Source organism: Octopus bimaculoides, chromosome 21, assembly GCF_046866305.1.
Source record: "Octopus bimaculoides isolate indiv1 chromosome 21, ASM4686630v1, whole genome shotgun sequence".
NCBI lineage: Eukaryota > Metazoa > Mollusca > Cephalopoda > Octopoda > Octopodidae > Octopus > Octopus bimaculoides.
Genome location: NC_142948.1, coordinates 37,594,005 through 37,621,115, shown reverse-complemented (window position 1 = coordinate 37,621,115; position 27,111 = coordinate 37,594,005). Strand labels below are relative to the sequence as shown.

At 37.1% G+C, this 27,111-nt stretch overlaps 2 protein-coding genes across 4 annotated transcripts in view; both read right to left on the bottom strand.

The window, feature by feature from the left end:
- Nucleotides 1-21,737, bottom strand: part of LOC128250470 (uncharacterized) — a 176,109-nt gene extending 154,372 nt beyond the window's left edge. For 2 of the 3 annotated variants that reach the window (XM_089339156.1, XM_089339155.1), the window contains exon 1: nt 11,689-19,444. The gene's annotated coding sequence lies outside the window, so the exon portion shown is untranslated. Of the gene's footprint in view, nt 1-11,688; nt 19,445-21,621 lie in introns of those variants that run through there. The other variant, XM_089339157.1, reaches the window with a different exon arrangement.
- A 2,138-nt stretch (nt 21,738-23,875) lies between these two features.
- LOC149131564 (uncharacterized) overlaps nt 23,876-27,111 on the bottom strand; it is a 40,378-nt gene continuing 37,142 nt past the window's right edge. Inside the window, exon 3 of the mRNA XM_089339153.1 lies at nt 23,876-24,694. Coding sequence (XP_089195279.1) covers nt 24,603-24,694 — 92 coding nt within the window. The 3' untranslated portion in view covers nt 23,876-24,602. The remainder of the gene's footprint in view (nt 24,695-27,111) is intronic.

Here is a 27,111-nt window from a genome sequence, read left to right as displayed (position 1 = left end):
CAGTGTTTTTTTTTTCTCTTCTTTGGAAAGGTTAAACAGGTGCAAGATCACCCATCGATGGATACCCCTGCTCTAATAGCGTATGGTCAAGCAAGTAGCTAATGAGTTACCGTACTAACCCGTAGATGACAGAAATACACACACACGTATATACAGAAGTGTGTATTAATAGACCAAGCTCTCTCTCTCTCTCTCTCTCTCTCTCACACACACACACACACACACACACACACATACACCACATACACATCCATCAATCCATCAATACAGTGCCTCTTAATTCTTTTTATCTCACTTCAAATTAAAAAAAAAAAATGTCCCCCTATCACCCAGAATAGGTGTGCCGAAAGGTGCAACACGTTATCAAAAGTTCTCGGCGAGGCCGATCAGCTCCACACTCAACTCCTGTCTCCGTCGTGGTTGGACAATCCAATATCTCCACACAGTTCCAACGTGCGGGGACCGCGCGCCAAGAAGTTTTTAACTAAAATCTTACCGGATTTATTCACTTCTTGCTAATAATGTCCTGCACCGAGAGAAACTGCATTAACGGTTATACAGATACCTGTTCTTTTTTTCCACATGTTTCAGTCATTAAACTGCGGCCATGCTGGGGCACCGCCTTGAAGAATTTTTAGTCGAATGAATCGAGCTCAGTACTTAATTCATTTTTAAGCCAGGTACGTATTTTATCGGATCCTCTTGCCGAACCACTAAGTTACGAGGACAAAAACGTTGTCAAGAAGTGGTGGACACACACACACACACACACACACGATGGTCTTTCGTCTACCAAATCCACTCACAAGGCTTTGGTCAGCCCGAAGCTATAGAAAAAGATAGCTGCCCAAGGTGCCACGTAGTGGGATTGAACCTGGAACCATGTGGTTGAACAGCAAGCTTCTTACCACACACACACACACACACGAATCAAAGAGGAAAAAGGAAACTTGTCACTGAAACTGGTTAGAAATAACAGCCAAACATATTTAAAACATACTATGTAAAAGATAATAATAATAATGATCTCAAATTTTGCCACAAGGGCAGCAATTTTGGGGGAGGGAATGAGTCGATTACATCGATCCCAGTGCTCGACTGGTATTTATTTTATCGATCCCGGAAGGATGACAAGCAAAGTCAACCTTTTCGGAATTTGAACTCAGAACGTAAGGACGGACGAAATACCGCTAAGCATTTCGTCCGGCATGCTAACGATTTAGCCAGCTTGATAATTTTTCCTAATTTTGGCACAAGGCCAGCAATTTGGTAGGGTTATTCAATATAGTCGACCCCCGGAGGATGAAATAAAGCGCTTGTCAAGTACTTACGGCGTATTCGATAACATACATTACACACACATATATATATAAAACATACACACATATACACACACACACATACGTATATACGTACATACACACACATACATATGTACATGCACGCATACATTACATACACACACACACACACACACACACATACATATCTACATTAACGCCTGAATGAAAGACGAGATTGTCACAGCTGCAACTTGTTTGATTTATAGCTGTGCAGGATCGAGGTTGACCTAGGGCTAAAAAAACAATATCAACAACATTTATGACTAAGCTGTTAGAAGTTTGATTGGTTGAAACGATTTCGAATAAACTACGTCAGAGGAGGAGAAGGAAAACAAGATGTGGAGTGTAGAAAAACACAAGACACCGCAGAAATAAACACCACAACATCTACATCAGAGATTCTTGACCATTTTTCACCCACGGCACCCTTTGTTTCCGATCTTACTCTACTGAACCCACATAGTTTTTATGCTAAATATCATTAAGAACTGTAAAAAAAATTGCCGAAGTATTGCTTGTGTATTGGATAAGAAATTTATTGCAGTTAAACTTTAACAACAAAATATTATATGGATCCCGGTTAAGAACCACCGATCTACATAAACCTGTTTGATAAAGGTTATATGGGGGGGGGGAGTATACTAGTGTTACTCATGAGACAAGGGTCTGAGAAAATTGAAAAGGGGCCCTCTAATGCTTGTTTAAGTAAGATAGGAAAAGGTGTGAGTCAAAAAAAAAAAAATTTTATGGAAAACAAGAGACGTCTATGCCCGAAACAGACTTGACATGAATTCAACTCCGGAGCCGGGTGGCCTTTCAAGCTCAGCTAAATAACAACATTCTGAAACAGAGATTTTCTGTACAGAAGGGGGAGGGGTAGTTCAGTTGTTACTGGGTGCAGGTATAAAGGGGTAGAAGTTCTCATCTGGCCTTTAATGCTTGATAAGATATGGTTGCAGAAAAGAAAAACAAAAAAAAAACTGTCATTGCCTACAAAGACTTGACACAATTTCAGTCCCAGGACCGGGTGGCCTTTCAAACTCTCCTAAATAACATTTTGCAATAGAAACAGCATAAAGGGGAGAGGCAGTTTAATCGTTACCGGATGCAGCTATGAACGGGTGCTAAAATTTCATATGACCTATCCTATAAAATGCCGTCTTCTTTGCTCACAAATTAACTTGATACAAAACTCGACTCCAGGGCCGGGTGGCCTTCCGAGCTCTCTTTATATCATATTCATACAACAGAGGCGAAGCATCGCGGGTGGGTGTGGGTGGAGAGACGAAGGATGGGTAGCGATTTAGTCACCATCAGGTGCAAGCATAAAAGGAGTGCGAAAATCAAAATTTAATATGACGGCAGGGTGTCAAAATTGTCTTAGTCCACCCTGAGGGTGGGGAAGGGGCACTGATGCTATTTTTGCTAATATTTTAAAAATATCTTCACAGAGTTGTTTTGTTTGTTTTTTGGTCTTTTTTTTTTTTTTTTTGTAGACGCCTGACAATCCATAACGGCCGAATGACGAAGCAATAACACCAACTTGACAGAGCAGCTGTGAAAAGGGTATTTAAGTTCCATATGACCTCCCCCTATAAAATGCCTTGTTTCTGCTGACAAATTAACTTGATAACTCAACTCCAGAACCGGGTGGCCTTCCAAGTCTTCCTATATCACATTTTACAACAGAGACGAAACAGCGAAGGGAGGAGGGTAGAAGGTTCAGTTGTTATCGAGGGCAGATACGAATTGGGTGCAAAATCAAATTTTCATCGGGTTTGTTGTGTAAGACGAGGGTGCCAGAATTGTCTTAGCCCACCCCGGGTCAGTGAGGGGTATTTTTGCTAATGCTTCCAAAAAATATTCTCACAACGACTGAAAGATGCACCAATGACACTCGGTTGACAGAGCGGAACGATACAAACAACAGTAGGGGCACCCGTAATACATTTCATAGATCTTTTATCTTTCACTGGTTTCAGTCATTAGACTGCGGCCATGCTGGGGCACCGCCTTGAAGAAATCTTTAGTCGAATGTATCGACTCCAGTACTAATTCCATCGGATCCTTTTGCCGAACCGCTGCGTTACGGGGGTGCAAACACACTAACACCGGTAGTCGAGTGGTGGTGGTGGTGGGGCAAACACAAACACACAATATATATATATATATATATATATATATATATATATATACACGGTGGTGCATCAGCATGGCCGCAGCTCTAAGCTGAAACTTAAGAAATATATATATATATATATATATATATATATATATATATATACGACGGGCGTCTTTCAGTTTCTGTCAACCAAATCCACTCACAAGGTCGGCCCGAGGCTATTGTAGAAGGCACTTACCCAAGGCGCCATGCAGTGGGACTGAACCCGGAACTATGTGGTTGGGAAGCAAACTTCTTACCACACAGCCACGCCTGCACCTACACACACACGCGCGCGACGGTCTTCCGCAGAGTTTCCGTCTACCAGCATCACTCACAAGGCATTGGTCGGCGGTCCGGGGCTATAGTAGAAGACACTTGCCCAAGGTGGCGCACAGCCAAAACGACTAAATGGTCATTAATTAGCTGGATCGCCACTGCTCCCGGATCCGTTCGATCAGAACTAACCTGAAACTAAAAACAGCAGCAGCAGCAGAAACAACTCTTCGAAAGTTCTCCGCCTTCCAATACAAACAGAAGGATGGATGCTTCATGCATCTTTACGAAGCTTCAAAACAAGGAAACGAAATCCCGAATAGCGAATCCATTCGTGGACTGGGCGTGATCTACATCTAAGGGAGGCTGCCACAGGCTGACAAGCAATTCGTACGGGAGCTGAGAGCCAGAGAGGGAGAGAGAGAGAAATAGAGAGAGAGAGAGAGAGAGAGAGAGAGAGAAAGAGATGGGGTGTGAAGAGGTGGGTGGAGTGGTTACTGGGAATATTTCACATCGAGAAATCCAACAGTTATTGGCTGGACTCATTACTATACTGTAACTGTGCTTTTATCTCAGATTGAAAGGCCTCCAAATAGGCCCACCACCAAGCAAGCCTCGCCTAAGAATGGGGAAGAAAAAATCACAAGGAAAACTACGGAAGACTCTACAGCCTTACTGGGAACGCCTACAGTCGTTATAACGACTCAATTGTACGGAATATCGACGGAAGCGCTACGTCATTGTATAAGACTCAAGCTCACAACAACATAGCACACACGCACACACACACACCACCACCACCACCACCACCACCACAACCATCATCATCATAATCATCATCTGCCCGCTTTCTATGCTGAACATTGGTTAACAGGACCCAACGAATCGGGGAACCATGCGTTTCTCCATCGTCCCAATTTTGCTGGGGTTTCTATGGCTGGATGCCCTTCCAAATGCCAACCACTTTTATATTTACAGAGTGTACCGGGTGCTTTTGTCTTTTGTCTTTTCGTGGCACCATAAGCAGTGGTATTGCTCCAGTCATTGAACTACGGCCATGCTGGGGCACCGCTTTCCAGGGTTGCTTTAGTCGAGCAAATCGGTTCCAGTACTTATTTCTTGTGTCTGGTACTTGTTCTATCGGTTCTCATGCCGAACCGCTAAGTCATGAGGAAGTAAACAAACTAATACCGGTTGTCAAGCGATGGAGGGGGGAACGAACACACACACACACACACACACATATACGCACACGATGGGCTTCTTTCAGTTTCCGTCTACCAAATTCATTGGTCTGGCATTGGTCGGCCTGAGACTGCAGTAGAAGACACTTGCCCAAAGTGTTCCGCTCTGGGAATGAACCTGAAACCATGCAATCGCAAACCGAATATCTTAACTAAATATTTTCATTAAATTTCTTCAAACGTTTCTCATTAAAAGAAAAAGAAGAAAAGAAACGCTAATGACACAAAAGAACGAAGGAATTATTGTTTTGAAATCAAGAATCTTTTTTTTTTAATTGATTAGTTTAATATCATATTTTAGAAAGTTACATGATGGGGGTGGGGATCGATAAGAAATCAATGATTCCATGAAAGGGGTGGGGGTGGGGCAAGGAATCAATGATATGGAAAGTTTACCTGATTTTGATAAAATACATGTTCTAATGTCTCGAAATGGCTAAAAACCCATGTAGAACACAGCAACGAGCAGAGAACCGTCTCTATGATAACCTCGACCAGCTGGGAGAAATAGCAGCCAAGATCTCCATTAGTCCACAACCGTAGTGTGTGTGTGAGAGAGAGAGAGAGAGAGAGAGACGTATAGCGTCATGTGGTCCAGTGTTAACTCTTCAAAGAAGGTTAAAACTAAGAAGAAAAAAACGACGTGATCGTCACGGGTGGAATGCCTTTGATCATGAGTTTGTTAGATAAGGACAGTCTCAACGAAGACAGAGCCGCCTGCTACCCAACGTGCGATGCTGTATTTTATACAAAGCTAATAAACAAAGACTACTTTGGGACCACAGTAAATAAATATAAACAAAACAGCCGACGTGAATGATAGTGCTGCAGCATGGACTTGACCACTAAACAAAAACAAAAAAATAATAACTAATCAAAACAGATATATGCACGTATATATTCACAAATATACAGGTTTACACACAAGGGAGTGAACGTCACAGTTTCTGTATGGTTAGAAGAACCGCTAGAAATGGCAGCTAGGTCCTCTCGCCCTCACGTCCAAACCTTGTTTTATAAATGTGTAAAAGGGAATGGAGAAGGATGTAGTCCTAGATGCACTGTGTCAAGTGAATATATACCCAGATTACATATAGACAGGCGTGCATACATACATACACATGAATAATTCCATACCAACATCTATACGCACACAGGCACTCATATAACCAGTAGCACATACACACATTTATATATGCACATACATATACACAAACCCACGTCCACACACGCACATATACACACATTGAAATTTATTTGTACACACACACACACATATATATATATATACACACATATATCCACACATTCACATATATATATTCACACACAGGCGTAGAAACACAATGAAAATATCTATATATTTCATTCAAATGCGTATTTTTAATTTGGTTGTCACCGCAGATGTGTGGATATATATATATATATATATATATATATATATATATATATATATATATATATATATATATACGTGTGTGTCTATGTGAGAGAGAGAGGAAGAAATCACTTGAGCCAGTCCCTCCCGCCGCCACCACCACCACCACCACCACCTCTACAGTCTAAGCTGGTTAGAGTCTGTCTTGTAATGATGGCCAGCAAGTAACAAGTACACGTGTTCTAAGCGAATTCAAGCGACCAAAGAATCGAAACTCGGTTGCAGACAGTGTTGATAATGTAGTCCTAAGACAGAGCTAGAAAAAGCTGGGATGGTCACGGCTGTTGCAGTCTTCGACCAGAAGTTTTCTACACACACACATACATACATACACACCTCTATATTTGTTTTGTACATAAATATATAAATACGACTTATATGTCATAATATATATACACGCACAACACAATACCGATACATACACAAATATCTCTTATAAACACACACACAGACTGATAATCATACTAATCTATACACAAATATAAACACATGCATGTGTTGTTGACTGTTCAAGAGACGAGCGGCCGCGACACGATTTCGACCTCCAATCCAATTCGCTTCACTTGCGTCGTTCATGCTCACAGAGAAAGGAATAAACATCACAAACTCTCATACGCCCCTCCTTTTAATTAATATAGCCGTGTGTGCTCCTCCCTCTCACATGTATGTATGTGGTCGAGTTGTAACCAGTCTAGACAGTAACAGTGAAGCACATATGCAAGCAGATACGTACACAGTCGCATAGACATAGTAATATATGTATGCATATACACACAGACAAATATATCATCACACATAGACACACATATGTACTGAACCATAGGCAAACACACATACACACACAGACACAGACAAATGTTGCACAAATAAACAACATATAGTCGCAAACAAACACACACACAATATAGAACATCAAAGTGATGAGAATGTTAGTAAATATATCGTTTGAACGGCTCGAACCCCAAATCTCTCTCTCTCTCTATTGTCTATAAGTTAGAAGCAGAAGAATGCAGTGATTTGGTACCATGATAACCCCTACTTGTGGCAGATAAGTTCATACATGAACCTAAATCTCCAAAAAAACCTATGAAACGAGGGGCGGGGTTAGGGTTAACCCCATCGAGGTAAAGGACGAATGTGAAGATTTTGGTGGGGAAAAAAACCTGAACTTGGTTTTAAGGCTGGGAAAAGGAGAAACTGGTTGTTTCTTTTGTTATGGCACCTGCAGACAAACATTTGGTTATGAATTTTTGATGTTTGATTCTTGGTCTGTGTGTGTGTGAATATATATTGTCTCTGTATCTCTGCGTGTATTTGTCTGAGTGTGTGTGTGTTTGTAATTATGTCTGTGTGCGTTTAATTATATGCTTATTCGATCCGCGTGTATGTGTGCAGTTGACTGTCTATGCGTCTGTGTACGTCCCTGCATGAGTGCACACGCATGTGTGTGTGTGATTCTTCCCCCCCACCCCCAAAGTTTCAAATTTTGGTAGGAAGCCCAACAATTACATCGACCCCAGTGCTCAACTGGTACTTTATTTCATCCACTCCGAAAGGATAAAAAAGCTATATCGACCTCGGCAGAATTTGAACTCAGAACGTAAAGAACCGGATGAAATGTCACAAAGCATTTTGTCCGGCAAGGTAATGATTCTGCCATCCTTTCCATAATTTTTTTTACGAATCTTGAATTATTTTTCATACGTATGTTTTGGATATTTGAGATTCTAATTCTTCAAAAATATGCGTAACATTTTTTTCATTTTCAATTCGAACATATTTTGTTTATGAATTTTTTACAACATAGAAAAAAAAAATTAATAAAAAATGTAAAAAAGTAAATGAAAATTTATAGGAGGGGGGGGGGGAGTGCAGTAAATTATTTTTTAAAAACCCAACAAATTACAAACTTTGAAATTCTGCCAAATAACTACAAAATTTGTAGCTTTTGTTTTTTAATTTTTCAGATATTCCTGAACTCCGATGTTTTAAAAAAATGTAAATATGAAACAAAAAGTTTTACTCCAAAAAGTAAAAATTGAAAAATCCCCCTCCATCTCACCCCCACACCGCCTTCACCCGAATAAATTACCGTTTTCGATGCTCCACATAATTTCTGACCCTAATCTAAAAGGAACGATGAGTGTGTCTATAGATAGATTCATTACATACATACATTACACATGAATTTATCCACACACACACATTACAAAGATAGATATTAGATATTTATACGGTAAACCAGTGAAGTGGTGACAGGACAGAGAGAGGTTCGCGTACAGTGCATGCCTGACAGGTGGCCCACAATGTGCTGTGTTGCAATAGGACAATGCACTCGGGACAGTAGCAGGGGAGGGGGGCAGTGTGCGTTCAAAAGTGAAAGTATTGACAACAAAAAAACTGCAGACTGAAGTGTCGAGAGGAACAGGAAGTGTTTGTAAGGTCAAAGGTTAAAATAAAAAAATTTCCACGTTCCGTATATTTATTTATTTATTGTTTTATTTTTTACTTGATCAGCTGTAGTTCGGAGGCTGATCCAGTAGATATATATGTATAATCAGAGACGTTCTAGTCGTGGCCACTACTTATCATTTAGAACAACACAATCCAACAAGTCCAAGCGTACACAACGCAAATGTGACCCTCCTGACTTTGTTGCCTCATAATTTTCAGAAAAATCGTTATTTTTTAATGAAATTCTCCGCAAATATTTTTTCAGAATTTATTGTAAAAATGAAAAAGAATCGGTGGCCGCGCATTCATACATACTGACCACATCTCTCATAAGGACTTAGAAAAAAACTGAAGGACTTCTGCAATAGGCGTGTGAATGTGAGAGGGGAATATGTTGAATGGAATCATAATTAACTGATCCTCCTCTATTTTCTTTCACCCAAAACCAGGAACTTTTGGCAACCCCTCGTATGTGATTTGCGACAGTATTGTATGAGTGTGCACCCATGAAAATCTTTCATCACATTATATTTCGATATAGCATCTGAAACTTAACTGCAGAAAGATTCATTAAAAAATATAAAATTGGGAGGGAGCGGAAACACTTGTGTAGGTATGCCCAAGTCTTTTTTTTTTTATGTTAGGGTGTGTGTGTATTAAGGGAAATTTTAGCTGCTATTTCTAGCGTCAATATAAAGATTAACTTGCTGATGGAGTCTGCATGGTGATGGATTGATAAATATGTTCTGTTCTTAAAATCTGTCACTGGATTTTGTTTCCCTTCCGTCCTCCCAATAGCATCAGGGGTTGATGAAATATGCATGAGATGGGTTTCAAAGAGTTTTCTCGAAAAGGGGAAAGGGGCACTGAACCCCTTGTCGGGGAGGGAATAAACGTTTGGAATTTTTTTCCTCTTTTTGATGGGGGGGGGGGGGGGGCTGAAGTTTAGAGAAATGACAGCAAGTGGAAGGGGATTTGAAGAGTATGAGATAGATAGATATATAGATAGAGAGGGGCAAACAACGACATAGAATGGATAAACAAATACAGATAGACATAGAGAAACAGATAGGTAAATAGGCAGATAGATATACAAATAGCTAGACAAACAAACGGATGGAAGGACAGACAAAGAAATAGACACTCAGGTAGAGAGAAAGAGACAGACAGACGGAAGATAGATAGATAGATGGACAGGCAGACAAACTAACAGAAAGACAAATATGCAGATAGATAAACAGAGACGGACTGATGGGGACAGAGAGAGAGAGATAAATAGACTAATGGAGAGACAGGCAGACAGATAGACAGAAATAGACAGACAGACAGACAAATAGGTAGATAGAAAACTAGATAAATTAGGAGAGGGAGAGATAAATGGATAAATAGACAGACAGATGGAGAAAGAGATGAGTTCAGAACAGCGACAGCAAAGAGTTCGGGGGGGGGGGCACAGCTACCATCATCACAGCTTCCGGTTCAGCTTGGCGCCAAACATTATCCAAAAGTTATCTTTATCAAGTTAATAAGTAACACAACTTTACGTAAATAAACAGACACGCATCCACATCCATTCCGAGATGTTGTGGCATTTATGCTTGCCTTATGTATGTTTTGATAGTGTTTTTTTTTAATCCTGCATTGATGACTATGATCAGGCGAGACTCTTCTGTTCCAAACTACAATTCGAAACCGGATTGCTAACTTTCTGCAGCATACTATATATATATATATATGTGGCATTTAAAAAAATCCATTATAAATAAAACATTATATTGTATCATATATATATATATATATATATGTGTGTGTGTGTGTGTGTTCTTAGATGTATATGCATATACTGCGACACATCTGTCTGAACATATTAATGTTTGTGTGTGTGTGTGTGCATATATATACATACACACACACATAAGCATGTTTATGGCTGTGCATGTGTATATAATTATGTATACACAGAGAAAGATAGCGATGAGTGTTTGTAACTGAATACATGTGTGTGTGTGTGTGTTATATAGTTCAACTATTAAAAAAGAAAGCATACAAAATATACAGACATGAGGAAGCAAATTTTGTGTTATTTTCACAGAGTACGTGTGTGTGCGTATGTGTGTGTGCGAGGGAGAGAAAAATACTGTGTGCGCGCGCGAGTATATATATATATATATATATATATATATATATACATACATACACACACGCGCGCGCAAACATTCTTTGAGTCTTTTGTTCGCTTTTGCATTGTGGCCATACCGGAGCACAGCTTTTCAAACGTGTGATTGCTAATTATATATATATGTCATAATTCAGTCGATCGTAATATTGACCGACAAGACAAAATTTAAGCCAGCTACATATTTTATCGATTACTAATTGTCGAACGACTAAGTTACGAGAAGCATTGCATAAAAAAAACAACAACAACACGAACACATATACACAAGCATAAACACGAACAACACACACACTATACATGTGTAAGTGTGTGTGTGTGTGTGTGTGTGTGCGTGTGTTATGCGTGTGTGCACGAAAGTTTGTGTGGATGGCTAGATGCATTTGTATGTAAGTGTGTGTATATGCGTGTTATCGAAATAGCAATATCATTTAAACATAAATAAAACACTCAAACAAAAAACAGAAACCTGATAAATAATGAATTCATAACGATAAAAACATAATTACCAATACTACCATTACTACTACTACTATTAATAATAATAACAAACAATAATATCATTAATATTAAACAATACAGAAGTTAGTGCTTACCTTGTGAAACAGTCAATCTCCCTGGGGTAGTGTTTTGTTAGTTAACCATTAATGTCATCATCGTTATTATTTAATAATAATAATAATAATAATAACAGTAATCATAACAGCCTCATCTTAATAGCATTTGTAAAGCTGTTGATTCCTTTGTCCGTCGCCAACAGAACACGAACCCGGGTCCAAATCCAAACTAGTCCGGTTTGCGTTTGATAATGAATCTCTTCTCGCTGTTATTGCTGTAGGATTATTATTATTGTTGTTGTTGCTAGTTATTCTGTATTACTTCTTGATTTTTTTAAAATATATATTTTTAAAAATATTTATATATATTCCGTCTTTCTTATATATTTGTTTGTTGTCTTTTTTTCCCTTACATTTCCTTATTTCTGCTGTGGTTGTTTTTGTTGTTGCATAAGACTTGTTGACGTCACGTTTAATTTTGGAAGTAGAAGAAAGAAAAAAAAAACCCATGTGTATATGTGTGTATATATATGTATATATATATAAATGTGTGTGTGTGTGTGTGGAGAGAGAGAGAGAAAGAGAGAGACTGTCCAGCGGAGGAAGTTGGATGTAATATGAATGTGTATGTGTGTATATGTATATATATATATATATATATATATATATATATATATAATGTACACTTGTGTATAAATATGCGGTATCTGTGTGTGTATAAATATATATGTGTGTCTGTATATTGACGTTTCTAATTAATAGGGGTTTTCAGCCCCAATATTTACATGTTATTATTGATAGTTATATGTGTGCTTAGAGATCCACTCTTCCAAAGAATTACATATGTATATATTTATATGTTCGTATGTGTATGCGTGTGTGTGAGTGTGTGTGTGTGTGTGGACAACACGAAAAAGGAAAAGGCAAGCGAAAAAAATTGCTGAGAGCTCTTCCAGGTCGAAGGTTAGCGGTCACGGGTCACACAGGCGAAGGGAGAGTGGGGCTAAAAGAGTGCGTATATATGTATACGTGCATGCATCTATACATGTGTATCTGTGTATGCGTTGCGCTTGTATATGATTGTATGTATGTATGTATGTATGTATAACGGGATAGAAAATCACAGCAAGCCGCTCTTAGGTTTTATATATACATATACACACTGTCAACGAAAAACTTGTAATACTGAGCCGCCGTAGCAATGATGATGGTGGTGGTGGTGGTGGTAGTTTTGTTATGATGGTGGCGGTGGTGGTGATAAAAAGCAGCTGAGAGAAAGAGAGAGAGAGAGAGAGAGAGAGAGAGAGAGAGAGAGAGAGAATAAGCAAGTGCTTTTGTTGTTACTGCTGCTGCTGTTGGAACTGCTTCCGTTATTATTATTATTATTATTATTATTATTATTATTATTATCAATATTGTTAATATTAAAAAATTGTTAGTTATTATTATTGCTACCTTTTGTAACTTTTGTTGTTGTTGATATATAATTATTATTTCCCGATTTAATTAAGTGCACGATCGTACGCTCACAAGCACACACAGCACATTATATATACATATGTGTATATATATATATATATGTATATGTATATATATATATATATGTGTGTGTGTGTATATTTCGTTTTGAGAACAATTTAGGTCTTAATAGACACAAGATGTGATCTATTTCTAGCACATTGAATGTCCACGTTAGTGGTCAACGTTATATGTAAAAATATATATATATATATATATATATATATGTATGTGTGTGTGTGTGTGTGTATATATTAACTGACAGCTAGTTATTGTTTGTTGGATGTTACTGCAGTTATTAATAATGATATCGATGTTGTTTTTGTTGTTGTTGCAGAAACTTGACAGAGCAAAGGCGTGTGTTGAATGTTGTTGTTGTTGACGTCGTTAAAGGCCTTTCTTTCTTTCTTTTTTAAAAAGAGAAAAAAAAGAGGAGGAAAAGAAAAAAAAAAGAGGAAATGCGAGCAACCGGTGTCGTATGCCTTGAAATGCTGTTGAATATCAAAGAATTTGTTAGTCGTATTTGCTGCTTTTCTGAACAAGAAAAATACAATGAAATATAATAAAATGAAATAAAAATAAAATAAAATTTAAAAAATCACTATTTGCTGATGTAGTTGATAACAATGATGATGATGATGATGATGGCGTTTGACAAAGCAGCAGCAGATGAGTTGTTTTTGTTTTTGCTGCTGCTGCTGCTGTTGCGTGCAAGCAGCGACGGCGGCCGTTCTTTGAAACTAACTGGACAAGAAAGCTCTCAGCTCACAACAACAGCACCAGTAGCAGTAGTAGTAGTAGTAGTGGTAGTAGTAGTAGTAGTGGTAGTAGTAGTGGTGGTGGTGGTAGTAGTAGTAGTAATGTTGTAGTTGTTGTTGAAATTTGACAAGTGCTCGCACACTTACATATTAAGACATGCACGCACGCACCACACAAGTGTTGTAGTAGTAGTTGTAGTAGTAGTTGTTGTTGCTGTTGCTAGCGATGTTGTTGTTGTGATAGCACCAAACTGCAATCGTGTATATGTATGTATGAATGTTGGTGTTGATGCTGCTGCTGCTGTTGATGAAGAGAAAGAGGTTAACAAGGATGAAAGTAACGCTAGGGGCGGCGGCGGCGGCAGAAGCGGTGGTGGTGGTGGTGAGAAGGGTAACGTGTCTGCCTTTCTTTCTATCCTAGGTAGCTGTGTGTAAATACATTTATATACACACACAGGAGCCTGTGCACATGTGTTAGTCTGTATCTATGAGCATATGTATGTATATAGATATATATATATATATGTGTGTGTGAGTATTTGTGTAGCTGTGTTCGCTGCGCGAGTCGTTGTACGTATAAGTTTGGATATGGAGTTAGGTACGTGTGTACATATAAATGGTTATCTCTGTGTAGTTATAGGTGTGTACATTATATATATATATATATATATATATGTGTGTATGTTTTGGTATGTGTATTGTACAGCAAGGACACTTCAATTTATTTTACTTTCAAACAGGAGGCGTGTACACAACACATACATATATTACATACCACACACTCACAACACATATACACATACAACACACACGCTTATGCGTATAAACTTGACAAATGAGTTCGCATATACATATATATATGTGTGTGTGTGTTTATGTATCTATATCTATGTATGTTTGAGTGACTTGATGTCAAGTCTTCGTGTGCTGTGCTCAGGATGGTTTACGTCTCAATATCAGGCGTAGAGTTTGTTATTTAGCCCTAGGTCAGTCCACACCGAGAGTACCTTAGATCTATCATTTGATAAATTGTTACAATCGTGACAACCGGCTCCTATTTGTCAAGGCATTATCTAATGCGTCCTTCTTTTGTTTAGTTTACATTTTTTTTTGTCTTGTGTTAGTGTGATTTGAAGGAATTCGACTGCTATTTCTAACGATTCTCGAGACCACCAAATGCCTCCCTGTCTGTCAGTCTTTCTTTTTTTCTTTGTCTTTGGGCGAGTATCGCACGTTGTCTAGAGCTATGGTCACCAGTAGCTTTGTACTAATAAAAAGTCTTAAAAACCAATCACAACAGAACCAACCACACTAGTAACTATTTGCACACACTTCAAGTGTGTGCGTAAACGTGTGTGTGTGTGTGCAACAGAGGGAGGACAAAGAATGGAACTAGAAAAAAATGACTAATAGATTATATATTAATGTGTGTGTGTGTGTGTGAACAATTAACCCAAGAACTAAGAAAACTGAAAAGAGTTTTCTGCGAAGTATTAAGAACGAAAATATTGGAACAGCTAAAAGAATAGGGAAATGTTGTTGTTGCTGTTATTGGCAGAAGTTACAGTGACTCAAGGGCCGAGAGTTTCGTGTATTGGCACTTATCAAATTAGGTATAATTACAGAAAAAAGGGAAAAGTAAAGAAAGGTATGTGCGTGTGTGTGTGATGGAAGGCGATCTGTAGAGCTATGTCGGCGGGGGTGGTGATATCGGTGGTGACTGGTGGCGGTGGGGGAGACACTAAATCGTGTACATCTATGTTGTGAGCTGTGTGTGTGTGTGTGTGCTGTAAAGGAGGGTGCAATGGGGGTGGTCAGCCTAGAAGTTTGAGTAGCGGATGGCAGGTGGAAAGAAAATCACTGGGAACAGTAACAATCACAATATCAAGAGATTGCGATGTAATTACCGGTATGTATGAGTATGGAGAAAGAGAGAGAGAGAGAGAGAGAGACGTCTCGAATATTACGTACATGCATGTGATCATATATATGTATATGTGTGTGTATGTGTGTAAATGTGTTCATAAAAAGTGTGTATACGTATGTGTATTTTTTTTGTGTTTATGTTAAAGAATCGCGTGTGCACACACGCACACACCGTCCACCAGCAGGCGTGTGCACTTAACAACAAAACAGGTGAAAGGATTACGTAACGGCACATCAACAAACACATGCATACACACACACACACACATGCACAAATAGCTCAGTGTCTAAAGAAATGTGTGTGTGTGTGTGAATGTGTACGTATGTAAAACAAAAAAAGAACAAAGGTGTGTGTATATGTGTGTGTGTGTGTTGCAGCGATAAAGTAGGGCAACGGAGAGAAGCGGTGGGTGGGGAGGGAAGCGGTTTCTGGTGTTGTGTTTACATGACACAGATCGGTTGAGGTAGAACTTTAAAAATGTCGGGTGGAAGGGGAGGAAGAAGAGAAGTGAGAGGGAGCGAGCGGGGGAGTAGAGAGAGAGAGAGAGGGGAGGGAAGAAAGGGGGAAGTAGAGTGAAATTTATCAGAGAACTGAGAGAGAGAGAGAGGGATGGAAAAGGGTGTAAAGGAATATAGGCAAGAAAAAGAAAGAGAGTAAAGAGAGAGAGGGAGTGAGATGATGTTGAAAGGCAAAGCAAGAGAGCGGGGAGTAGAGAACAAGAGTGTAAAAAGGGAGTGGGAAGTGAAGGCAAGGACTTAAAGAGAGAGGGAGGGAGAGAGGAAGATGGGTATTGACGAGTAAAGAGAGTGAGAGAGAGGAAGAGGAAGCGAGCAAGCGGGGGAGTGAAAGAGATTGAGGGAAAGGGAGAGAGGGAAGTGAAGGTAAAAGAGTTAAAATTTAAAGAGAGAGAAAGAGAAGTAAAAAGGAAATAAATTCAAGGGTGAAGGGGAGAAGCACGGGGAGTAGTGAGAGAGAGGGAGAGGGAGATAGTGAAAGCAATAAAGAGAGGGAAGGAGAGAGACGGAGAAAGACAAGAGAGAGAGAGAGAGAAAGAGAGTGAGAAGTGTGGTGAAAGAGAATATATAGAAAGATGTGTCAAAGTTGGACTGAGGCAGAGCGTGTGTGTGTGTGAGAGAAAGAGAATATGTGTGTGTGTGTGTGAGAGAGAGAGAGACAGGGGGGGGAGATGGAAATTTAAATAAATAAATAAATATGACAACTGCAGACGTAAATAAACAAAGAGTCGAACCCTTGCTGTTCCGGTTAAGGTGTCAAGACGTTCCGTGTGTGTGTGTGTGTGTGTGTGAGGATGCTAAAGATGCTGATGCTGATAGTGATGCTGTTCAATAACAACAACAACAACAACAGCAACGAAAACAAGCCCCGAGCTACTCGTTTGTTTTTGTTTTGCTTCTTTTGATGTTTAATTGAATAATAATAATAATAATGATGATGATATTGGCGATACAGACGAAGCGGTGATGGATGCTGGTGAGAAAAGAGTGGCTTTCATTTCCGGCTGACCCCTGTGGGGCAGGGCCTGGAATTTATCTGTGTGCAACATGAAGGAGGGTTGATTAGACTAAATACCATTCTAATCTCTCCCGCTAATTCGACCTATTCCTAAATATATATATATACATATATATATATAAAGCAAGAAAGATTGCGTGTGTTTACAAATGAGGGGTATAAAAATTGGAAGGAGTACTCAATACGTGTAGAGTTAATATTTATTATGGAAGCAGCTGGTGATTCACTGCTGTTTGCTTATAAATAATAATACTCAGAGTTGCATGCCACGTGCGTTCAATCACGTTATGTTATGTTGTGTCTTTAATGATCTCATCGGATGGTGTCGTCACATCTAGCGAGTAACAAACGAGCGTGACGGAAAGGGGGAGAGACAGATAGATGGAGAAAGATGGAGAGGGAGAGAGAGAGAGAGAGAGAGAGAGAGAGAGCGAAGAGGTAAAAAGAAAGAGAGGATCGGAAGGAGTAGAAGCTAGTGAGAAAGGGGGGCAAAAAAGTGAGGACGAAGATGAAAGGAGAAAGAGAAAGAAGAGAGACAGACACAACAAAGATGCAAAAGAGAGGAAGAGAGGATTGGGAGAAGGAAGTGCTAGAGGAAAGAGGGGGGTAAATAGAAGATGGAGAGATACAAAGAGAGAGAGAGGGGGGTAGACAGGCAGTGAGGACGAAAATAGAGGATGGACAGAGAGAAAAAGGAACAAAACGAAGGCAAAAAATGAGAGGATGGAGGGAGAGAAGAAAAAAGGCACAAAAGAGAGAGAAAGAGATCGGGGAAAAGGGCTAAAAAAAATGAGGTGGAGAGAGAGAAAGATGGAGAGAGCGAGAGTGGAAAGGAGCCAAAAAGACCTTATGGCCGGTCACCACAAGTGATCTTTTGTCACACGCTCAACATTCCGGTTCTCTTTCCATGTTGTTGACACTTTCGTATTGTCGTGCTTACTGAAGTGTTGTGTTGCTGTTTCTGATGCTGCTAATGATGATGATGATGATGGCAATGTGTGTGTGTGAACGACGATCGAGGAGTGCGTGTCTACTGATGTTTATTTGCTATTTACGATGACAATGGTGTTGTATGTAATGCAAGAGCAACCTCGGTTAGTGTGTGTGTGTGTGTGTATGTGTGTGTTGTAATGTTTGCTCTTTCAGACGATGATGTTTGTACAATGGTCGCATAGTCTGTATGTGTTTATATGCATATCTGTCTACTGATGGTTTTCAATTTAATATTACTATTACGATGATGTTTCAGCAATGTTTGGATCTTGTGTGTGTGTATATATATATATGAGTGTGTGTGTGTATGCGTGTGTCTAGCTAATTCTCTTATTTGCTTCTATTTACTATATAGCTAGCTACCTTCGTCTATCTATCTATTTATCTGTCTATCCTGTTTGGTCTATCTCGCTTCCTTCGCTTGTCTGTCTGTCTGTCTGTCGCCCCCTTAATCTTTCTTTCCGTCTACTTAACTTTTCGACTCGCTTTTTTCCCCCACCGCCCCCTTCTCTACTTCTCTCTCTCTCACTTCGTCTGTTTGTCTATCTATAAATTTCCTTCCTCTCAGAGTTTATTATTCGTCTGTTTGTTCCCCTCCAGACACACACACAGACTCTTAACTCTTTGCAGTACCTAGCAAGATATAACAGCTGATATAGAAACACACAGATACACACTCACTAAGGGATAATGTTCTAAGGGAACACATGCGTTATCAGCTTCTACATGGGCATGTCAAAGTGTTTTATTCTATATAGACGCACACGTCTGTTCTGAAAACCGAAATCTATAGTTATTGAATAATAACTAAGCTAGCTCTTCTGAAACGTAAACAACTATTCGCTTCTGTACATGTAATACCTACATGCGTGTGTGTGTGTGTGTGTGTGTGTGTGCGTACATATATAATATATATACGCATATATGTATGTGTGTATTGTTTATTTACAATTTATAATGCATCGATATTTTTGTTGATGTTGTGAACCAATTTGCGACGACAGTCTAGCCTTCATATATATACATACATATATTTATATACACACGCATATACGAACGTATTATCTGTTGCTAATTCAGGTGAGAGCGTGCGTGCTTGTATATATATATATATATATATATAGATAGATAGATAGATAGATTATAGATTATTATGATCTGCGCAAAAGGAGGCGTACATAATTATATAAAAACACGAATGATATATATGTATGTATATATATATATATATATAGCACGCAATTAGTGAAACCTCAGCCCAGGTGGAGCTCAGTTTAGATACAAAAAATATGCATTTACATACAGAATTTATCACACAAACACACACATATATACATATATATGTGTTGGAATTTGGGGGAGGGTGTGTGTGCCGAGTCTTTACGTTTTTTGGATTATTATTCTAACTATTATTATTCATACGCACTCTACCGGGTTCGTTCTTGCCTCCTAACTTCCTCCAATGCAGCCAGACAGACGGCTTATGTTTCTTTATTGTAGTATGTATTTTTCTGTCATTTGTAAAGGTTTGTATTTTGCATGATCAAGTAGTTTCTTTTTTTTCTTTCTTTACAAGGATTTGACCGTCTAATATTTAATTTAAGGGTTTCGTTTCTTATGCCCCTTACAGTTTATCTTTCATTGTTCTCCCCTTTTTTTAAAAAAATTCTTCCCTTCTCTTACATTTCATCACATCAACCAGCAGAACGAGGAAAGAGTTTGTCTGTTTTCCTGAGTCAAAGAATTTAAGTCTTTCTGGCGGAACAAAACACCCGAAACCATAACACACACACACACTGATGTCTATATATATCTATACAACATGCATATAGGCACACAGGCATTCGCATTAATGTATATACGAAATGTATTTATATATTATACACGTATGTATATATGCATAAATACACACATATTATATAAATGTATGTATACACTCACGTCTATAAATATCTATTATAGCAAGCATATAGGCACACGGGCAGTCCCGTTCATGTATATATATGAAATGCGTTTATGTATTATCTACGCATGCATGTATGCACACACACATATAAATATATATATGTATTTATGCACAGAAACATAAGCATATAAATGTATTAAATATACATGTGAGCGTGTATAATTGTGTACTGGAGTCTACGCACGTATGTATGTAGTTATATGTACAAATATATAATTGTATGTGCTATTGTGTGCCGACTTTGTTTATGTATAGAAAAACATGCACGTCCATACACGTATATATATATATTTATAAACAAAAAATGTGTCAGTACATATACACTTGTGCACCGGAATCTATTTTTATATATTTATAGAGAAATATGTATTATAAAAAATATAAAGAAAAATTTTATAGACGTTTGAAAAATGAATGTGCGTGGGTATGTATTGTATGTTTGTAGAGCATATAATAAAATCACTCTATACACAATTATATATAAATACTTTAAGAAAAAAAAACACGTATGTGTTGTGTGTTTATATAGCAAGTATGCGTATATATAAACATATATATATATATACAATTTATACACAAATATATTTATATCTACATTAAAAAATGCTTGTAAGTGTTGTTTTTATACAGCATGTATGCATATATATACACATATATACGCAGTTATATATATACTTTAAAAAAGTGCTTGTAGGTGTGTTTATACAGCATGTATGCACATGTATATGCACATGTATATGCATATATAGTTATATTTATACTTTAAAAATACTTGTATGTCTAGTGTTTATATAGAATGTGTGCATATATTTACAGTTATATACTTTAAAAAAGTGCTTGTATGTGTTGTGTGTTTACATAGCATGTATGCATATATATATATATAATATACACATGTATTTATATATATATATGTGTGTGCATATATAGTTATATATATACTTTAAAAAAGTGCTTGTATGTGTTGTTTATATAGCATGTATGTATATATTTACAGAGTTATATACTTTTTAAAAAAGTGCTTGTATGTGTTGTGTGTTTATATAGCATGCATGCAGATATATATGTATAATCTATATATATATATATACATATATATATATATACACACACACACGTTGGCACCAGATTTGGTAATTAATTATACGTGGGAGTTACTTTTCATAAACAAAATTTTTTTTTTCGGTATTTTTTGTTTTGTTTTTGATCATCTCAAAAGAATCAGGTTTTTACAGATGCAACAGAAAAATAAAGTGTATATAAAAAATAATAAATACAAAACAATCCTGTCAGCCGTGGTTCCTGTAAAGTGGTTTAAATTTCGCCCTCCACCCACGCAAGCGACATCTCGCCATTTCTCTCCAAGACACTTGCCCGGGGAAGCTACTACTTTTCACAGCCGCATTTTCGTATCAGCCATATACATGGAAAGAAACGAAGGAAAAAGAAACTAATGGATTTATATATTTTATTTCAATATTCTTTTCGTTTCATCTAGTTACTGTGCATTATTTTAAGATGTATAATACTTGGTTTTATATTATATTATATCATATCATATCATATCATGTGTGTGTGTGTCTGAAACCGTGGCGAGAACCTCTGAGTAGCGCCGGAATGAATCACTCGCTTCAAAAGAAAGATTCTCTTGTTTGTTGAATGCGTTCTGTCTCGGATCTTTATGCAAACTTCTAATTCTCTGTGTATATATATATATATATACACGTATATGTGGGTGTTCATGCGCATACCCACTGCATAAACATACATATGTAGGCATTTATATATATATATATATATATAAATGTATGTATGCACATTATATATATGTATGCATATATATATGCGTATATGCATATGTATGCATGTATATATATATATATATATATATATGCATATATATGTATGCATATAGTTACACGTGTATGCATATATATATATATGTGTGTGTGTGTGTGTATGTACACACACATATTTATATATATATTCTTTTACTTGTTTCAGTCATTTGACTGTGGCCATGCTGGAGCACTGCCTTTTTAGTAGAAGAAATCGACCTCTGGACTTATTCTTTGTAAGCACAGTACTTATTCTCATGGTCTCTTTTGCCGAACCTCTATGTTACAGGGAACGTAAACACACCAGCATCAGTCGTCCAGCAATGGTGGCGGAGACAAATACACAAGCATATACATATATATATATGGAAAAGAGACTGATAGAATAAGTACTGTGCTTACAAAGAATAAGTCCTGGGGTTGATTTGTTTGACTAAAGGCAGTGCTCCAGCATGGCCGCAGTCAAATGACTGAAACAAATAAGAAGAAAAATATGTATTTATATGCATATATATACATATATATATATACATGTATATGCACATATACATACACAGTGTAGCTCAAAGCAGATAAGGCTATAATTAAAAGTGTGTAAAAATATCAGGTTAGAAAGAGTTGGATGTGAACCCACATCTTCTCAACACACACTCACACACACACACACAAATCTATGAGTGACAGACAGACAAATATGTCAAAAATAAATAAACATCATTTTTGAAAGAATTATTTCTAGAAACAAAAGAATTGTAATTTGATTCATTTAAATACTTAATCTATTGTTTAGTAGACATACCTTTTGCAGTTTTTTAATGATTTAACTTGTTTGTTTTAAATCTACATGAAATCTTTCTCTCTCTCTCTCCAAACACACACACACAAAAAAAAAACATGCTGTGTAGTACCTGTATCTTTTAAATAATAATACAAACTACCAATAATTGCTTGTTATGTAAATTAGGTCAGTCCAATAGAGTTCTAATCATTTATGTATCTACTATAAATACATAAAAGTTACCACACTCCGTTTGGTCTGTATGATGACTAATAGCTGATTGATGAAGCAGCAAAGGGGGTCGATACCCTTTTTTTTTTTTATCCTTATTAATGATCAAGAAAATCAGGTGGGTTAGCAATAATAACTGAGCTCCATGGTCTAAGGCCTAAAAGTGTGCGTTTACTGAAAGCACACTCTGTTACCCCACATCATTCTCTCTCTCTCTCTCATTTCTTGTCTCTCTTTTTCTCTTTACCATATATATATTAATATATATATATATATAAATATATATATATATATAAATATATATATATATAAATATATATATATATATATATATATATATATATATATATATATACACATGCATACATATGTGCATATTTAAACATGCATATATATTTACATGTATATACATATATCTACACACACACACATTCATATATACATTTATATACATACATATATGTGTGTATATATATATGTATATACATACATACATATGAATATATATATATATATATGAATATATATATACGTGTGTGTATATATATATATGTGAAGTATATTTGCCACTTAAATGTGGCTAAGCACTAAGGGTGGATGCTACTGTAGCTTGTATACCTCATTCAGAGATTTATTATTGATTATATATATATATATATATATATATATATATATCATCATCATCATAACATGTCCAAGTTTCACAGGAATACAACAGGAATGGTAAGACAAATGATTTGTAAAGAGCCAGCTTTGTATGTTGCTGGCACCAAATGTGTGACTCTCTTGAATTTGCAGCTGTATTTCTGTATCAAGATTTCCATCATTTTGAACAGAGCTTCCAAGGTAGATGAATGAATCGACAACCTGAAGTAACTTAGCCTTAACAAAAATTTTAGTGGGGTTGCAAACAGCACCACATACAATTTGGTGCATTACAACTGTTTTTTTTCAAGTTGATGGTCCAGCCAAAATCATCCGAAGCTGAGTTAGATGCAGATACAAAAGATTGCAGACCCGTTTCAGAATGACTGACAAGATTGCTTTTATCAGTGTGTAGAAAAGTTCCCTAATGAGTGAAGTGAAAACCTTCGTTTTGAATTTCAATCTGGTCAGATTAAAAACATTCCCTGCTGTTCGATATTTTATGTAAAGACCCTACTCAGAGTTTTGAAAAGCATGTGACAACACAACAGCAAAGTATATTGCAAAGAGGGTGGGTGCATCAAGGCCCCTCCTTGCTTTACTCCATTTTTCATGGCAAAAGATTCAGAGAGCCTACCACCAAAGTTAACTCTAGCTTTCAGATCTTGATGCAAAGCCCTGGTCATGTTTACAAATTTTTCTGGGCAACCTATTTTCTTTAGAATTAACCACATAGCATTTCGGTTAACAGTATCGAATGCTTTGCTCAAATCAACAAAGCAATGGTATAGAGCAAGATTCTGTTCAATGCACTTTTCTTGTAATTGTCTGACAGTAAAGATACAATCAGCTGTGCCCCTGGAGGAATGAAAAAAACACTGAGATTAAGACACTGTATTTGGAACTATAAAGGTATTTAAATGTTCTAACAAAATGCGGGTAAGTACCTTTCCAACCACAGACAAAAGCAAAATCCCACAAAAATTACCACACAGATCCTTTGGCCCCCATTTATACAAGGAGACTAAAATGGCATCAATCCAGTCTTGAGGCACTTTCTCAGTTCTCCAACAGTAACAAATTAATATATTTAAGAGTTCAAACATTTTGTCACCCCCATATTTCAAGACTTCTGCACAGATTCTATCAGGCTTTTTGTTATTCAGCTTTATTCACAGCTAAATAAATGTCATTTAGAGTTGTTTCAAATGCCATCTCTTCTATAACTGGACAGTGTTTGATTTTTTCTATTGTCCTCATGTCAGCGAATGATGGTCTATTCAAAAGAGCAAAAAAATGTTCTACCCAACGCTTACAAATAGAAGCGGTGTCAGTCAGAAGAAAACGTCCATTTGCTGTTCTCACTGGAGCTATTGAAGAAGATTTTGGGCCATATACCTCCTTAACATAAGAGTACAAACCCTTGGCATCATTTCTATCAGCTGCTTCTTGTTCCCCTTTTGTTCTATCATTCCATCATTCCTACCTTTTGTCAGTTTAATACAGTATGACATGATCCACTTGGAAGCTCTGCAATGGAGGATACTAATGTATTCTTAAGAGCAAACTCAATACCAGATTCTCTATGCTAACCTTTAGGGAGGCCTCTCCAAAAAATAGTATATCCATAAGTAAGTTCATTTACTTGACAATCACCAGAGAGACGAGTTTCAGAGAGCGCAACTATATCAAGGAAATATTTCTTAAGCTCACATGCAATAAGTGCAGTACGCCTTTCTGGCGTCTTCGTGAAATTATCATCAAGAAGTGTGCGCACATTCCAACAGCCAAAATTCAAAGGATTGTTATTTTTACTTTTTCTTGAAGATTGTTTAATCACAGTGGCAGGATGACGACTGGGTCCAGCTTGTGATACACTGGGACACCTGCCGAGCCAGACCTGTTCCCTGATGTTCCCAAGCCTTTTTTGCCATTTACTGAATCTGTTTGAGACATTTTAGAGTAAGTTACAAGTCCATTTTTAGGTTTCTGCCAACCAACCAATTCAATGGTTTTACTAAGATTTGGAGTACAGGAAGTACCTGTGCAGATGAATAATTTTCAGTGGGTGTAGCTTGCACTGCACTAACCCCACCTATTGGCCCAAGAAGACTTTCACCAGTGTGACATGAAAATTGACAAAACCAGGAACTTCCAAGGCTTCAGGTTTTATTTTGGAGATTTCCTTCTCCTAGGTAGATTACCAACCAAGGTTAAACAGCTTCTACCTGCCCATAAGGTAAGTTATCCCATTCCAGACACCAAACCAACACTCAAATACTCTATAAAGTGATCAAATATCATTCCAGCGACCAACACGGAGTAACTCATTCATACATAAAAATTTTTTAAAAAGTCTGATATGTGATTTGCAAATGTAAATAAGAATGAAATATAGATAATATATATAAATATAAAAAAGTAAAAGATATGCAATAAATATGTATATAAAAGTAAAAATATACATATATAAAAAAAGGTACGATGTGTGAATAAGAATTAGATAAGAATTAAATATAAATAATATATATAAACATGAAGAAAAGTAAAAGATATGCAATTGAAAAATATAAAATAATATATAAATAAAAGTAAAAATATACAAGCAAAAATATATATATATATATATATATATATATATATATATATATATATATATATATATATATATATATATATATATATATATATATATATATATATATATATATATATATATATATATATATATATATATATATATATATATATATATATATATATATATATATATATATATATATATATATATATATATATATATAGGCGCAGGAGTGGCTGTGTAGTAAGTAGCTTGCTTACCAACCACATGGTTCCGGGTTCAGTCCCACTGCGTGGCACCTTGGGCAAGTGTCTTCTACTATAGCCTCGGGCCAACCAAAGCCTTGTGAGTGGATTTGGTAGACGGAAACATATGTATATATGTGTGTCTGTGTTTGTCCCCCCAACATCACTTAACAACCGATGCTGGTGTGTTTACGTAACCTCGCGGTTCGGCAAAAGAGACCGACAGAATAAGTACTAGGCTTACAAAGAATAAGTCCTGGGTTCGATTTGCTCGACTAAAGGCGGTGCTGCAGCATGGCCGCAGTCAAATGAGGGGCGTGCACTCTCAAGTGTGATTTTTTATCCATATCATCGGAAAATTAGATAAAATAGTTACTCTTTGTTTCAAAGAAAATCCGTCCAGGTGTTTTCGAAATATTCTGCCTCCCCTTCCCCCTCTCTCGGCGACT